This window comes from Diadema antillarum, unplaced genomic scaffold, assembly GCF_040938485.1.
Source record: "Diadema antillarum isolate AM-2024a unplaced genomic scaffold, OU_Dant_1.0 scf00000140, whole genome shotgun sequence".
NCBI lineage: Eukaryota > Metazoa > Echinodermata > Echinoidea > Diadematoida > Diadematidae > Diadema > Diadema antillarum.
The window spans coordinates 2050430-2068981 of record NW_027271029.1 but is presented as its reverse complement, the minus strand read 5'-3'; the positions used below and the strand labels follow the sequence as shown (position 1 = coordinate 2068981).

Genomic DNA, 18552 nt, shown 5'->3' with positions numbered 1-18552 from the left:
TTACAATTAAATGTCTCAATTTTTTTTACAATGAGTTTACTCAGATTTTGTTCTATTCTATAATAAGAAAGATGGCTTCACACTGTCATTATCATTAACGGTTGGCACTATGCAATCAATATTATACTTGCATGTTTAAATCCGATTAGAATGCAGTGAGACACTGTATTGTGGCTTTTTTAATTGATAATTTCACCCGCTCCACAACTGGAATTCTGAAACCGACTTCCTCTTATTGATGATTACTGTATACTACAGTCTCCATCAGTGTAAGTCATGAAACAGCTCAATTGTGTGAGCGTTCTTTAAATGGTTCCTGATTTTATCTATTATTTTTTAACTTATGGTACGCTAATAAGTACAGTTATTCGGTATCTCATCATTGCTGAGATAAAACAAAGGGATATGACGCTCCAATTGAACACCGTTGTTACGGAATAAACCTGTCAATGCTGTCCTCCTTGTGCGTGCCGTGACTACATTGCGTCTACATGGCAACATCACTGTAAAGGGCGGGCACTCCAGCCGAGTCTCATTGCAACTTAGTCTGTCTATGAGTGGGGACAGTACCGCCCACACTGTACTTCACTTAAAAGCTCCTTTGCGCAGCCCGAGGACGTGTCCACGTCCTCCTCCACCTTCAAGTCCTGCAGCGATGGGAAAGGGGCGAAAACGGCAGGTGAAATATGTCACTGGCAGACTTAGGGAGAGCACTGCTTGCTCCACATGGAGAGGGGCCTAGAAAAGATGGCCCAACCAAAGCTCGTTTCCTCTGACCTGGTTGGCTTACCGCGGCCAACGGGCATCTTCCAAGCGGTAGAACAAAATAGAATGAGAGGGTCTCACCTCCTTCAAAAGGTGTACACAAACTCAAGTTAGCATGCTGGAACGTCAGAACAATGCTGGACATAGAAAAAAAAAAACAGAGGAAAAACTCGGCACCCAACACCAACCAACCGATTTTCCCGTGTTTCACATTGAAAATGCATTTCCACGCTATTTCATATATGTTATCTATATCGGTCATTCAACTAGGCAATCATTCTTATGTGCAGGGATAATGAGACAAAGAGTGAGAGTGAGAGAAAGAGAGAGAAAGCGAGAGAGAGAGGGAGAAAGAGTGTTAAGACGGGTGTCAATGTTATGCGAGCCGCGCCATCGATGACTGAGACCATCAGTTTATTTTTTTTTGCATGTTAATTCTAAGCTAGGTAAATAAAGAAAAGACAGAAATTAGCTACAGTACCGGGAGTGTGTTGCAGATGTTTTTCATTTCAAGTCCCTTTAATTGTATCAAATACTTAAAATGCCTCGAAAAGGAGTGCCGTAGCTTAGTAGGTATTTTACTGTAGAGAGTTGGATCCTTTCGTTGCAGACAGGGGCGGCGAAGCCGTGGGGGCCGTGGGGGCTCGGGCCCCCACACTTTTTGTGCACCATACAAAGGAATACATAAGGTGTCATCACTTTGGGCCCCCACACTTTTTTTCAACCCGGAAGTACGTAAGTGGCACTAAAATAGAAATAGATAGAGATCTTGAAGTATGGCGGCGGTAAGGTTAAGTGTTTTCTCTGAAGACCTTTTTTTTTATAACACCCGGAAATAGGACTTTTGAAAACACTGCGCCGGCCCTGGCAGATACCATTTTGATTTCGTCGGGAGGACACTCATTTTAGCTCCGTGGCAGGAAATCCACCAGTCACACCCAGGCGCCAGTTGGCACGATATTTTAACCGGAGGTCTATTTCGTTTGCGGCCAGGAGCCGTCCACCTTATACCTTCAGCCTTGATACAGTTTAATCAGAGCTCAATTTTGTTTGCGGCCAGAAGCCGTACTCCAACAGCCTTTTTGCAACTTTACAGCAGACAGGGCGAAGAGGCGTTTTGGTCATAATTACACCGGTCATTGATGGCGCCGAGGCCGAGTCTACTCCCAGGCAGACGCATTCCCCGCAGAGCGACTGTGTACGCCCCTTACTAGGGAGAACCTTTGGACGCCAGTAACTGTATGGAACGCGGGTCCCTCGCGACATTTTGGAGCTGGACCATGCAGGGAGAGTGCGTTCCACCTCAACTTTGAAATCCACGGACGGTCTACCCACGAGGTTATGTGCTGGAAGTGAAAAAATGTTGACCATTAAATTGACGACTCAGGTGAAAGATGAACTGCGGGAGTGTATGCCACCCCATAGACTTGATTTAGAATGCTGTGAAGATGTGGTTTGATATTCCGAGGTGAATGTAATGTGAACACAGTTCGAATATTGGTACTTCCATAATCAATAATAATTGTGGGTTAGTACAGAACCCTGATGTTAACGGAAGCAGTGTAGTAGAAGACGAATACTATAACCGCGGGAAACCGTCGTGCGTGGAGGCTGGTCACCTCAGGATCAGCACTACGGTGATGTGAATATGATAGTGCTGTGTCTGATAGTGATATTGATAGTGATAGTGAATTGCTAGTGATGTCGTTAAAATTATTCGGAAAAAGGTGATAAGTCGAAATCACAGGTGAAACCGGACCAAGCCAAGGTCCCGTTCACACAGTTGTGGAACATAGGTGGTGTTGTAATTTAATTAATCTCACACAGAATTTTGGCTTTGTATTTTATGTTGGTCACAACCCCTTGATTTCGGTTTTGTAAATACTTCACAAATTGTTTTAATAAAGTGTACATAAAAGTGAACGGCACGAGTGTGATCGAGTTATCATTTAAGTCCGCCCATGTGACACCGTGCAACAGCTGCAACCGCGCCTGCCTGTCCCGCATCGGACTCATCAGTCACTTTCGCGCCTGCAGCAGACGTGGACTTCCTTTCATCTTCGTTCGCGAAGCAAAGCCATACTACTATACTATATAAAAAAGAAAGAAAGAAAGAAAGTAAACACTTTTTCAAGTTCATGTTTCTCATAGACCACTTGGCTAATAACGGTGTTTTATATACCATGTTAAAGGTAATTTGATTGGCTATCAACCTAGCAGGTCAATTAAAAGGGAAACTTTACGCATGATTGAACACATTTGTTTTTCTCTTCCAAGGCACAAAAGTAAAAATTGCAAAAATGGATAAGTTGTTATTCAAGTGTGTATGCTCTTCCATATAACAATGACAACAAAAGACAAATTCAAAATAATAAAATTCCAAATTGATTCACAAACATCAACCTATGATCTCTATAATGTCTCTGTAACCCTCCAAAGATAAAGAAAGGCAAAAAGTAATGGAGGAAAGTGAAGAATCTTCAGTCAAATCCATAGTGAAAAGACATAAGAAAAAAAGTAACGGTAACAAAGAAGGTTACATTTGAAACGTTATTCCAAATTAAGAAAATTTGAAATAACATTTGGTTCTTGAATTTGTCTCATGCATTCTTAAATTCCTTGATTAAAGGTGAAATGAAGAAATTCTGTCGATTTTATCACCTTTCCGGATTACTTCCTATGTTATTTAACGTGTGAAGTGATAGAAAATTCTTATTTTCCACATTCAGTTTCACCACTTTGTATTTGTTTTAGAATATAAAGAAAAACGAGAGAACGGAAACCTATTTCGGCTATTCTCATTGCGTTAAATTGGTCTTTTGTTATTATTGCTATCTTGGAGGGCATTTGCAAATAAATTTCAATATGTCAATTTTTGCAGTTTTTACTTTTCTACCTTGGAAGACAAAACCAAAGGTGTTCACTCATGCGTGAGGTTTCCCCTTTTATAACCCTACCAGTACCGGCCGCACAGAAACGCTGTTAGTGGGAGGTTTGTTAGCGCTATCAAGTCACTAACAAATCAGCCACTAACAGCTCGATCAAAATGACCGCACAGAAAGCGCTGTTAGAGCGCTGTTAGACACGTGCGCTCTTACGGTGCTGTCAGTGGATTTGAGCCATTGATCTATGCGATTTTTGCGTAATGGTCTATTTATAGATTGATGCATCTTGTTGATGCAGCGGCAGCACTACGCAGTGCATTGTTGTCTTCGTGAGTGGCGTGTATTCATATCTGTACACAGTTCGATATTATCCGTTCATTGTCGCCTTCTTTAGAGCATGGCCGGCGCGCGTCTTTATTTTTCCCACATAAGTTCCGGACCCCAAGTCTACATGATATGAATATTCATGACTTACGTCTTCGGATTAAGAGTACGCATGCGCGTGGACTTTTTTTATTGCGGCGAGGAAAAGAGAAAATGAATAAGAGTATACGCATGAGTACAGGCAAAGATGCATACCATCAATCAGAGTTCATCTTGTCGCTCGCTGTCGAACTAATTTTAGTAAAGGGTAATTCAGGAGTGATTTTTTCCTAAGTTTTTAAAGCTTGTTAGATTTAATCAGTATGCCACTGGCATTTTTGGTATTGACAACTCATAAGACATTGACGTTTTGGTGATGGTGGGTGGTAGCAGTGATGATGTGCATGACATTGATATTAAAGGCATTGGTTAATATTGTGCTCATTAAAAAAAAAATTGAGCTGCATGGTCCTCAGTGCTATCAGAATATTGCATAGGGTGCTAAAATTGAGCTGTAAAAATATGCTTCAAAGTTATCATTTAGTGCTTCAAAAAAGCGAAAACTTGAAACATAACCTCCATAGACTACTGTGCTGGAATTATTATAGTAGGCGATACTAAATACAATTTTCATAAATATTTTGATAGTTAATGAGTTACTTTCATTATTTTTGCATTCTTGGTTGTTTTTTAATCCTTCTGAACATAATTAGATAGGTCAGGCAGCTCAGTTTTAGAATCTTTTAAATCGATCATCCACAATGTTAACCAGTGGCTTTAAGTTGATTTGGACGATTGTTATAGGTTGTAATAGATTGTGATTACGAAGATCATGACTGATAATTCATCATTCGCCCCATTTCGCTGACATATATTTGCTGTAAACTAATGGAGCACGTTTTAGCCAGCAAAATTATGAAGCACGGGGACGAAAATAACATCATTTTTCCCCTGCAATATGGCTTCCGTAAGAACATGTCATGTGAACAACAATTACTTGGTTTCACAAGCGATTTACATAGGAACTTGGATGCAGGACGTCAAACGGATGTTATAGTCATGGATTTTTCAAAAGCTTTTGACAAGGTTGGGCATGAGCGGCTTTTACACTGCAAAAAGTCCGGTGTTAAATAGTGAACACCGAGCTGGTGTTAAATTTTCGGTGCTCATTTCTGGTGTTAAATTAACACCTCCGGGTGTCATTTCCAAATTTTAAACTGTTTTTTGAAGAGTTTCTTAGTAACTGCACTTCTTGTTGATTTTTAATGTAAACAAGACGATCAAGAATTTTACATTAAAATACTAGATTTTTGAAAAAATGTGAAAATAAATTTACACCACAGTAACACCAGCTGGTGTGGTCTCTTATTGAAGCTGGACGGGTGTTAAACCATTGATATTAACACCAACAAATATCAAATCAACACCATGTGGTGTCATTTTTGAATTAACACCAGTACAGTGTCAAAATAACACCAGGTACAGTGTCAAATTAACACCACGAAGTGTCAGGTGAACACTTTTCAACACCATCACAGTGCATTTTCAACACCTGTGGGTGTGGTCCTTTATTGAAGTTTGATCGGTGTTAGATTTAACACCACGGGTGTTAAATCTAACACCGATGTTTTTACAGTGTACGTAAACTGGACTACTATGGTATCAGGGGGAAAAATCTGAAATGGATTCAAAGTTTTCTCAATGGAAGAAGTCAGAGGGTTGTTTTGGATGGTATTAAATCTTCTTCAGTAGCGGTAGGATCTGGAGTGCCTCAGGGGTCGGTTCTTGGGCCTTGCCTCTTTCTACTTTACATCAATGACTTGCCCGATGGTCTCGCGTCAAAGGTTCGCCTTTTTGCCGATGATGCAATTTCTTACATGACCATCGACAATCAACATCATACGCAAAATCTTCAAGAGGACCTAAACAAAATTGGTGACTGGGCGAAAAAATGGATGATGGATTTGAACACAGATAAGTGTAAGGTTTTGACAATATCCAGGAAAAGAAGTAAGGTGCAACACGTGTATCATCTAAATAACGCCCCTCTTGAATCTGTTGAATCCGTGAAGTACTTGGGTGTAACCATCACTTCTGATTTGAAGTGGACCCAACACATTAACAATACTGTCAATAAAGCCAATAACGTGCTTGCATTTCTAAAACGCAATCTTCGCATAAAATCTGATGTTAAAGCCACAGCTTACAAAACGTTGGTTCGACCAATTGTTGAGTATGCTTCCACAGTTTGGGACCCATCTACCAAGAACCCAATCCACCAAGTGGAAATGGTCCAGAGAAGAGCTGCGCGATTCACTTTAAATCGCTACCATAACACCTCGAGTGTCACCAAAATGCTACAAGAACTTAATTGGACCACTCTGGAACAGCGCAGAGAAAATGACAGGCTAATTATGACGTACAAAATACACAATAATCTCACTCCTCTTTCAGCACAGGACTATATCATCAAACAGGCTACTCAGTTAACGAGAGCCTCGCAACCACACTCCTACCAGGTACCATATTCGAGAACTGAATCGCATCGCCATTCGTTCTTCCCAAGAACTGTAAGGAACTGGAATTCCCTGTCGTCAGAAATTGTTTCAGCGCCATCTGTGGGATCATTTCGAAACCGTCTAACGGTTGATCACAGTGGCTAGTATTTTCGTCAAATTTTCTATGTGCTTGTAAATATCTGTAAATAAATTGTATTATCATGTAAATAGCACCAGTCTGCAAGAATCTTCAGTCTATTGTAGGAGGCAGACTTAATCAGAAGAAGAAGAAGACAAGATGCCAAACAATATCATCATAAAGATCATTAGAATAATGTATCATAGTCATCATCATTATAATCCACATCATTCATCATAGTCATATAGAAGCACCAGCATCATTGCCATCATAATTAGCATCATCATCAACACGACCATCGACATAAAAACCATCAAAATCAACATTAACATAGAACATCAATATTAACACAGAACATCAACATTAACATAGAACATCATCACGATCATTATAATAATCATGATTCCTCACCACTAGAACAATCATCAACATCAATGTCATCAGCATTATCATCACCACTACCATCACCACCATCATCATGAAAGAGAAAATAAGCATATAATTATACAATGTATGCAATTTATCATTTGCAAACAGTCAGTAATCAGCTGACAGTGTGCATCCTTGCATTTAATGTAGGCTACATTTGACACATTTGAGAAACAAAGACTTTCATTGTATACAAGTTATCCTCTCATGAGGACGATTGAATCAATGAGGAACCTCCAAAAGTCACCTAGTATTTCACTCTTTAGCAAAGTAAAGCACTTTTCACAGCGGTTACTTATCCAAACCTACACATGAATATGACTATATTATACTTATCGACTCAACTGCTATACCTACTGTACACTGTACTAGTAAACATGCGCGCGTTCTGCAGACTCAATACGCGCTACCACTGCCACACGTACGCATAGGCTGTTATGTGGGTTACAGCTTGTTACGCGAAGGTTCGTTATTCCGAAGGCTCTTCAGTCCGAAGATTCGTCATTCCGAAGGTTCGTTATTCCGAATTTCATTTTCGGATTAACAAATCTTCGGAATAACGAACCTTCGGAATAACGCCACAAATGTTCGGATTAACGAACCTCTAGGTATAGGGAATTTGTGTGTTTCGGATTAACGAACCTTCGGAATAACAAGCCTTCGGAATAGCGAACCTTCGGAATAACGAACAGCACCCGTTATGTGTAGGGCCTACTGTTGTATATATTGACTGCATAGAGTCAACATGGTGGGCTGTCAAGCGCAACCACACAGTGCGTAAGCTCTACTGTAAGCTAGCACCAGCAATTAGATAAGTGATTGTTTTCTAATCTCTAAATTTCTATCGATTTCTAGGATACGGACTATCCTCAACTCCTAAAAACGTGAGTATACATCGTAAATTCGGGTAAATTTTAACGGCTAGTCTAGACGAGCATCGTCAGGATCTAGAACTACATTATTATCGCTATTGGGGTACACCCCCGAAACCCCCGAAAACCACGTAGGAATACCACACTCTCACCGCACAGACCAAAGAAAGCACACGTAAACAAATGCAATCGTCGTCAGCCGAATCACGGACCGTATCGCAGATCGGATTAATATTCTTGATGGTTGCTATCGGCAAGCGTGATTACGCTCTTTTCAGAGCGATTTGCGCTCTCCGTGATTGGTTGCCGGTATTCTGTAATTTACCCGCGCTATTATCTCTTGTAGAAAATAGAACATCTAGAAAGAACTTAACCCGACGTTAATAATATTAATAATACTAATCCCCCATACTACAAACAGTACTACTACTACACATAGGAGTGACAGTGACTACAGACCTGCGATGGAATCAACATTGCCAGAACATCAGGAATAAGGCAAGTCGTACACTTGGCCTCGTTCGCAGAACTCTGTCACCATGCTCTAAAGAGGTTAAATCCAGAGCCTACACTGCGTTAGTCCGTCCTCAACTGGAGTACGCTTCAGAGGCATGGAACCCTCACACTGTCACAGCTGTTAACTTACTCGAGCAGGTACAAAGATCAGCGGCTCGGTTCGTTTACTTTGACTACAGGAGAACAACATCCTCCTCAACCTTGGTTTCAGCCCTAGGATGGGACAGCCTCTATTCTCGCCGGCTCCTCTCCCAGTGCTCTCTTTTCCATCGAATACATCATCAACTCGTTTGCATGCCTTTTCCTCAGGGAATCATACCAGCAACCTACTTCGGAAGACATGACCACCCAGCCAAATATGTCATACCCAAAGCTACAATAGACACATTCAAATTTGCAACTTTCCCAAGGTCAATTCGACTATGGAATAATTTACCAGGATCTGTGGTACTCACTCCAAACCCAGCCATGTTCGGAGAGGTTGCACTGCCCTTCATCAACAAGATGCAACCTCCTGCTGGGTCCCACATGCTGTAGAAAGGGACCAATGTTTTAACTTGCACGGACACTCTCGCTTTTATTGTACATGAGACACACACAACCTTGTCACTTTGGCACCTCCACTGGCACATGACACGATTTGCATCCCGGTATAGCTTCCTTGGAGCTGCGAATGGGATTACTGCAACAAGTAACAAGTAACTACCAAAAAAGTACTAGTGCATGCGCACGTTGTGTGTGCAAAAAGCAATGATACAAAAGTTTCACACGCATTTCGCATCCATTATTGATCAAGAACAATTGAGTAAGTTTTTGAGTCCATATAGACCTAACGTTAGATCTAGTCACTTTGATGACGATAAGGCCTATCTTTGATTTCAAGAGTAATTTTAAGCTTGTTTGTTTTTTTACTTACCTCTAACCAGCGTAATTGTTCAGGATCTGCCTCTGATTGTGAATGCGAGCACAACACAATGTTGGAGGTCGACATTTTATTCATTTTCTCTTTTCCTAGCTCGCCGCGATATAAAAAACAGTCCACGCGCATGCGTACTCTTATTTTGAAGACACAAGTCATATGAATATTCATATAATGTAGACTTGGGGTCCGGAACTTATGTGGGGAAAATAATTTCGTAGTCGGCGCCACGTTTTCAAAAGTGGGCTAGGGGAGGGGCCCAATTCTGGCTTTCATGAGCTAACAAAAAATAAAATAAAACAAAACAAAACAAAACAAAACAAAAAGGACTTCAGCGCAACATCGGGTGCCACTTCCTAATTTCTTCAGCTGTCAAGCAAAGAAAAAAAAAGGTCTTCAGCGCAGCTTTCTCATTCCACTTCCCGGTTTCTTCGGCTGACAAGCAAAAAAATAAGAAAAAAAAAAAAGGTTTTCAGGGCAAACACAAAGACCTTACCGTGCTCAAAGTGGTGACACCCCATATAGACCCTACTCCTTATGTCGTCCTACGGGTGCAACCCCCCCCCCCCCCCCGTTTCCAACGGCCCTGCAGAGCTGTATTTGAATTGATCATAATGGCGCAGAATAAAGTTATTAATTTTTGAAGTTTTTGAAGTCACTGCTGGATAAGAAGACTGCAACAGTGTATAAAACAATGCGTAGGACGATATAAGTAAAATATAAAGAGAATTTCACGAAATTTCCTCGACTTGTCACTGACGTATGTTAAGGGTATAATGCTTAATAAAAAATAATCCCCTGCCTTCTGAAAGAGGAAAGTCAAGTGTTCTTTTATTTTGCGAGAAAAGTGAAAATATGTTGAATTTTCTTTATATTTTCTTTATACCGTTCTACACATTTTTGTTTGTTCATTTCCATCTGAGAAGATGTCTGGATAGCCCATATTCAGCTACGTTAAGTTGGTCTTCTAGGGGGTCCAGTTGGATGTGAGGTGGGACCACTTCACCGTGTTAACATGTGACATCCAGCAGTGACTAAGCAGAAACTTAAAAAATTCACAACATTTGAACGGATCGTTCGATTTTCTTCAAACTTTCACTGATGTATCCTCTTGCTGCATTCACTCAATCCGCATTTTTATGAAGATGGTCTTGTCCTTTAAGTTGCAATGATTGTATTTAGGGTATGATACGGTAAAAACAGCACGGGTACCTACTCACTCACCGTAGTGTTCTTTCCCGAGCAAGACCTACAATGTCAAAAAGCAGACCTTTGGAAAACCGATATTTCCTGGAAAAGGTCACTTTTACATTCTTTTTGAAAAGGATCGTATCTTGGTCTCCTTGTGTCGTCATCAGCAAAATCTAAGTCGCCCACTACCCGCCACATTCTTAAGTCTAGGTCGATCTATTTTTAAGTATATCTACATGGTACAAAAAAGGAGACAACTGAAGTTATAGGGAACGCAAGAAATTATTCACTAACATTGTCACTATCGGTGCCCCTGGCACTGTTAGTGAGTTGTTAAAAGAACTTTTGTTAGCTTCTGTGCGGCCTCGCGATGTTAGGCTAACAGCGCTGTTAGTGAATTTGACTAACAGCACGCTTCTGTGCGGCCAAATCGTCGCTATCAGTGCTGTTAGTGCGCTGTTAGCGCTAACAACGTTTCTGTGCGGCCGCCCCAGGTCGATAGCCAATTAAATCATCTTTAATATTGTATATGTCACAATAATTTTCATCAAAATCTTCTATGAAAAATATTAACTGGAAAAAGTGTTTACTTTTTTTTTTTGGCTGAGTGTATATAACAGCAAGCCGTTTCTGCTCGGAGTCAAAGAAGATAATAATTCACGACAGTAGTAATTAAGGAAACTCCGTGAAAGACATTGTTTTAACGAATTTAGGGCTTTGTCAAGTCAATGGCAAGCTTTATTTTGAAGATGGTGTAAATCCAAATAAAATATGCGTCGTCAGTGGTAGCGCTTCCATAATAAAATACTTACACACACAAGTAGCGCACAATATAGGACGTCACAAAGAATACTAAGAGGGTAGGGAAAATACAGGAAGCGCACGAAATAAGACGTCACAAAGAACACTAAGAAAGCAAGGAAAAACAATCCAAGATGGTGCAAGATCGCAGAAGAGGGGGAGGGAGGAAAAAAGAGAAAATAGGAACGAAGATAACAATAGAAATACACAGAGGCAGAGAAAGGGAGAAGAAGTAAAAGAGACAAAAAGAGGGACTATAGACGAACTAGAGATTGTAATTTGTCATCACTGACAAATTAAGGTGATCCCATTTTTTTTAATCAATGATTCGAGTCCTGATAGTGCAAAGTCTCAGCTACAACATATTAAAATCTGAGAGAAATTCACCGAAGCATAAGTAAGATAGTGCTCGATAAAGAGAGTCATGTCAATTTTCACATCTAAAAAATTCCCTCCCATAGAGATAATACGTCATAGCGAAGATAGAAAAAGAAGTACATATGACCTTTGACCCCACTTTGCACAGACAAGATGGCATCTGAGCAAAAAGTAGTTATTTTATGAAATGATTCCTGTAACATGGTCTTTACGTGTGCAAAATATGGGAAAGATAGGACATGTATTCACCAAGATACAGGATGAAACATCTACGACCTTTGACCCTAATTTACATACCCAAGATGGCGTCTGATTAAGTAGTTGTTATTTTATGAAATAATGTTCGTGACATGAACTAAACATGTGCAAAATATGGTGGTGATAGGGTATGTTTTTCTTGAGTTATTGCACATAAAGTTGTAAAAAGAAAGAAATATTACAATACATCGAAGATAAGCTGTAATTTCAACCAAGTTTTTTTACGTGATCCCGACAACGTATGAAAAAACAAAGGGCACACTTACGATAGCCCTACGTCTCAGCTACAACATATTAAAATCTTAGAGAAATTCACAGAAGCATAAGTGAGCTAGTGCTCGATAAAGATAGTCATGTCAATTTTCATTTCCATAAAAATTGCACTCCCATAGAGATTACACGTAAACTGGTCAAATTTGACAAGGTTACCTTCAATCCATTTTTTCGAGGTGATGTCGTCATCTAATCAAAAATATGTAATTACATTTATGAAAGAGCATTTCATAAGCTACAACATATAGAAATTTAGATGAAAATTGGCAAAGGATAAGTGCGATACGCTCGAGTAAACTTGAAATTTGATGACGTCATTTTGAAAATTTACTTTTTTTACTTTATTAAGAAATTTGATATCTTTTAATCATTTTTCCAGCATTGCCAACCCATGAAATGACGTGTACAACTCATCAGCTTTTAGAATATGTAAAGAAAATGGGGGGTCACCGTCCATCCTGACGAGTAAAATCGGGTTTAAAATTGGCGTTTTTTTTGGCATAGTTGCACTGTATAGCGCCATTGACGCGCGCGCGGAATTTCAACTTTGACGGGCCCGTATGACGTCATATTGAATCGGATCGACTTGAAACTTGGTAGAAATATTCCTTGACATTTCGGACATCTGATCCGTGTGAAAAAAATTGAAAATTTCTATTTCATATTAGCTGTGCGTGCGAATATGTGCGCGCGCGTACGCGTCCGTCCAATTTTTTCAATTTTTCAAAAAATGCTCCAAATGGTCTGAAACGTGTGCAAAAAATTTTGAGCTCGATTTGAGCATACAAATATTTTAACGCGCGCGTACGCGCGCGTTTTGAGATAAAAATAAATTTTGAGAATATGAGTAGAATTCGCTTGACTTGAAATATATGTGACGTAAATTTCATTGAAATATTCCATTCCATTAATGAGATATGCATGAAAATGTGTTTTCATATAATGACGTCATAGTGACGTCACGGTCGACTGATCACTATGATTTTACTTGTGCTGTCGTCTTTGCGACATGATACATATATGGTATAAGTTTGACATTGAGAGGCAATGCACTTTCTGAGCTAACCTCTGCACAACTTTTGAGGAGAAATAAAGAAAGAAACAAAGAAAGAAGAAAGATTCAGTACAGATACAGAAGGTGATCCGAGAGGATACTCGGATCACCTAATTATAGCTAAACGGGGAAAGAATGAAATGAAACATTCAGTCCATTGGGTTGCAGACATTCAAGGCTATTGATAACCTGTTCCTCGCGAAGTTTGCGGATTTCGTCAGTGTCACCTTGGTGGATCATAATCACGCAGATCTTGAGGTGATTGATTGTGTGCCATATGCGAATGAATAGCAGCACAAGGTTTCTGCTCAAAGTCTACGAAGATATTAGTTCACAACAGAAATAATTAAGGAAACTCCGTGAAAGATGTTGTTTTAACAAATTTTCGCCCGTATCGCTTTGTCGAGTCAATGGCAGATTTTATTTTGAAGATGGTGTAAATCAAAATAAAAGATGCGTCGTCAGTGGTAGCGCGTCCATAGTAATATCCGTACATACCGGGCATTCACACGTACCGAGTTCGCTTAATTAAAAAAAAAATGGTAATTAAGCAACGCAAATCAAGTTTGTAATCAAGCAAATCTGCCATGTGAATGGAAACTGGAATCGCGGAGGGTGATTTGAAACTTAGGTTACAATTAAGTTTCAACCCACGGTCGGTGATTTGAAACTTAATTGCACACAAGTTTTTAATTAAGTTTGTAATTAAGCAACTCGGTACGTGTGAAAAGGCCTTACGAAAACTAAGAAGGCAGAGAAAATACAAGAAGCGCACAAAATAAAGCGCACAAAATTAACACTAAAAAAGCAGGGGAGCACACGTCACAATGGAAGCTAGTGGAAGATCGCAGATGAGGGGAGACAGAGAAAAAAAAAAGATTATAGGAAGGAAGATAAGAATACAAATATACAAAGGCGGAGTATAGTATCAACTAAGCTACATCACTTCCCGGTTCTAGAGAAGAAGATTTTTAAAGATTCCCTTGGGGGGGGGGGGGGGAGGGGAGGGGGGTATGGTGTATGGTGTAAAACAAGAGATCCTCACCCCCCTAGGGATGCTGCCTGCCAAGTTTGGTGAAAATCCTTCATGAGGTTTTCAAGACGATGATCGTAATAGCTAACTTGAGCCTTTGGCTCAGGTGAGCTTAAATTCAATACATTTCTGTCATTCTGTCAAGAAAAGTGTATAATTTGATGAAAAATGGATTTAGCACCTTTTTGAAAGACAGTCTTTAATCATATCTAAGTTATCTATCGTCAGTAATCTCTCATACAAAATGTTTATGTCAATGTGTGACAAAGGAATGATATGAAATAGCAGTACACGTGCACAGCTAACAAACACACAAAAAAGAACTTTTGTTAAAACAAAGTACTTCTGTTAGAAATTCATTTGCATTCTTTTCTGCAACATTCGCAGTCTAGATCAGCACTTCATAAATCTTTTTAGGGGACTGTGCATTTTTTGAGGAACTCTTGCTGGCAAAATTTGACTGAGCATATAGTCTTAATCACATTGAATATGGTGTACGATTCAATGAACGTACGATTTAATGAATGTACGATTTAATTAATGTATTTTTATCATCATTTTAATTCAATTATCAGTCCAGAGAAATAAAGTCCTTCGATTGGTTTATTCATGCATAGATGCCAAGTGTTTATGAAGTTCATGCACTTCTCTCATCAACGTCTCAGAATCTTCCAGTGACAAAGCAGGCAGCGCATATGGCGCGCCGTTTGACCAATAAAGCCGCGATAAACAGTGTTTATCGAGCGAAAAACACTGTTTTTTTTACTAGTTTTTTGATAAACAGTATTTATCACGAAAAACTCTGTTTATCGGTCGATAAACTGAGTTTTTCTCGATAAACACTGTTTATCACTTGATAAACAGTGTTTTTCTCGATAAACACTGTTTATCGGCGATAAACAGTGTTTATTGTCGAAAAACAGTGTTTATCACGAAAAACTGTTTTTCGCTCGATAAACACTGTTTATCGCCGATAAACAGTGTTTTTCGGCGATAAACAGTGTTTATCGGCATTATTGGTCAAACGGCGCGCCGTTCGACCAGTAATGCTGATAAACTCTGTTTATCGAGCGAAAAACACTGTTAATCAAGTGATAAACAGTGTTTATCGAGAAAACTCTGTTTATCGACCGATAAACAGAGTTTTTCGTGATAAACAGTGTTTATTGATTATCGCCGATAAACAGTGTTCATCACGAAAAACTCTGTTTATCAGTTGATAAACAGAGTTTATCACTCGATAAACAGTGTTTATCACGAAAAACTCTGTTTATCGGTCGGTAAACTCTGTTTTTCTCGATAAACAGTATTTTTCTCGATAAACAGTATTTTTCTCGATAAACACTGTTTATCGGCGATAAACAGTGTTTATTGTCGAAAAACAGTGTTTTCTCGATTAACACTGTTTATCACTTGATAAGCACAGTTTTTCGCTCGATTCCCTTATCGCCGATAAACAGTGTTTATCGAGAAAAACTCTGTTTATCAGTTGATAAACAGAGTTTATCACTCGATAAACAGTGTTTATCGCGAAAAACTCTGTTTATCAGTCGATGAACAGACTTTTCTCGATAAACACTGTTTATCGCTGATAAACAGTGTTTATCGAGAAAAACTCTGTTTATCAGTTGATAAACAGAGTTTCATCTTGATAAACACTGCTTATCACTTGATAAACAGTGTTTATCGTCAATAAACAGTGTTTGTCACGAAAAACTCTGTTTATCGGTCGATAAACATAGTTTTTCTCGATTAACACTGTTTAACACTTGATAAACAGTGTTTTTCGCTCGATAAACACTGTTTATCGTCGATAAACAGTGTTTATCGGCATTATTGGTCAAACGGTGCGCCATAAGCGCACGCGGAATAGTCAAATTGATTGGTCTATTCTGTATCTGTCATCCTCTTTCCAGGAAACAGTGGAACAAATTGCAGAGATCGAGACAGACGACGTTGGATTCCCGCTGCAGCCTGTCCGCATCATCGACTGTGGAATAAAGGCCGTGCCAAATCCATATCACTTGCCTCACCCAGAAAAAGAAGCTGCGTCCACTGCCGACGACAAAAAGTAAGGTGCCGTCTAAGGAAGAAAGATGTCCATTTATCTAGCTGAGGTACCGCACTACTTCTGCTGCAAAGAGCCAGTCTCTTTGTTATATCATGGAAGTCAAGTTATTCGAATAAATCCTGTTTGTTTCCTACGTTTGTGCTTTTAGACTGTCAGATACAAGTTCACCTTGCACGTGCGCTCATGGCATTTGTACTCTTCAATTGCAGATGGTATCGTAATGAGTCTCGTTCATTTCATTTTCTGAAATCATCTTTTGAATTCGCTTTCTGACTTTTTTTTTCCCTCTAGGCAACTTCGTGTGAAAAGTTAGGAGATAATTAAAAAAGATGTTTAGGGAATGTGAGATATAGTTTTAGAAACAAAATTATTAGTTAAATGACGAAAGATTTCATTATTTTACGGGCCAGATTTTGTATTTCATATGGAACTCCGCAAATAAAAAAAAAATCTGAACATGCTCGGTAAAAAAACTACAGGACAATCTCGTAACAAGTTCTAAATCATCATAAACTCTTACCCGGATAATACGTAATAGTACTCTGGATCTGACGACTTGTCATGTAAAATCATATTGTTTGCGAAAAAATTGCTACCGTAGTAGCAATATATTTGGAAGAAATGAACTGTCTCTGTGGACTATCGGTCAGTCACAGTGTCAATCTCAAAGTAAATAAGGTGGTAAAGACAAGGTTTTCACATTCTTCTTGTTATCTTGCACACAAGTATCCGTTAAAAAATCCAGGTTTCATATAACTTACAGAAGAATGAATTATTCCCTTCACCTCAAATTGTTGAAAACTCTAATGAGTAAATAATGATAAATTTGTAAGAGGAAATGCTTAAGAGTTGATGAATTTTCGAAAAAACGAACAAAAATATGTTGTAGTTGTAAGCTGATGACGTTAGTGTATTGTTTTACAAGCATTTGTGAATGAAACCGTGTTCATCGCTATTTCGAAAATAAAAATGGTACGATTAGATTCTAACATTCTATATATCTTGATTGAATTTATTTTTCATATTCTGAATTATCTTGAAAAGAGACTGAAGTTTAACACGACGGAAAAAGAAAGAATGAGAATGAGAAAGAAATGGGGTGCGGAAGAAGAGGGAGATGGCGAAATGGAGGGACAAGGACACGTAGAGGTTCAGGAAAAGTGTCTCTAGAGGGTAATCTTTTCCACTGTTTATAAGGGCAATGTGTCAGTTTAGATGTACATTTCTGAATCGTGTATTTAATTAAGTCGCTTACAATAACACATGCCAGTAGGGAGAAACATCATTTTGCGTCAATAAGTTCGCCCTTGCTCTAATTTCTGACATGATGAAGAGGATTGAGCAGTCGAGGCAGCGTCCTCACGCACGAGATGATGAACATACGTGATCTCTACGAATTGCTATAAATCAACTGCAATAGGCAGGATGTTTGTGACCAACTCATGGAGACTTCTTGCGCATACACTCATAATTCATATGTACATACATGGGGGGGGGGGCGGTGGTGCTTGGTTTAAAAACCTAAACTTAGGTGTAGAGCGGTACTGGTATCAAATTTTCCACTTCTGCGCTGCTTCATGCTGTCTGCATACGGTATACCTCTCCTTTCTTTTACATCGTAACACTACACACATCCATGTGAAAGGGTAACACGATTTCGCAGTATCAACAGTGTTATTAGAAACGATAAATTATCCGAGTAGAAAGAAAAGAGCGTTACAGATTTGGTTCAAGTTTGGATAAATCAGACAGAAAGTTCCTCTAGGGAGAAAAGTCAAGGTCCATTTCGGATTATCACAGTTCTATCAAAAGACTAGAAGTTTCAACATTTAGGAGCCTCTTACACAATGTTTCCAGTGGAGTTTTATAATGTAATTTTAGTGATGCAACTTGCCTATTTCCACATGGATATTATTATCAAAATTATATTCAATATTGATTGAACGTTTAACAGTGTCTCAAAAAGTACAGTCATTACACAAGTAATGGAGTTAGAATTATTCCCCACAGGTTACCGTTTGAAAGTGTGTGGGAAAAAAAATCGATTTCGTTCAAAACATTTTTAAGAAAGGTGGGAAGATAAGTTGTCATTTTCGAAAAATTGTAT

At 39.1% G+C, this 18552-nt stretch overlaps 1 protein-coding gene across 1 annotated transcript in view; it reads left to right on the top strand.

Moving 5' to 3' along the window:
* LOC139721246 (peptidyl-prolyl cis-trans isomerase B-like) overlaps positions 1-18552 on the top strand; it is a 73796-nt gene that overhangs the window by 47503 nt on the left and 7741 nt on the right. The window contains exon 4 of the mRNA XM_071632568.1: positions 16291-16424. Within this exon, the coding sequence (XP_071488669.1) occupies positions 16291-16424 (134 nt within the window). The remainder of the gene's footprint in view (positions 1-16290; positions 16425-18552) is intronic.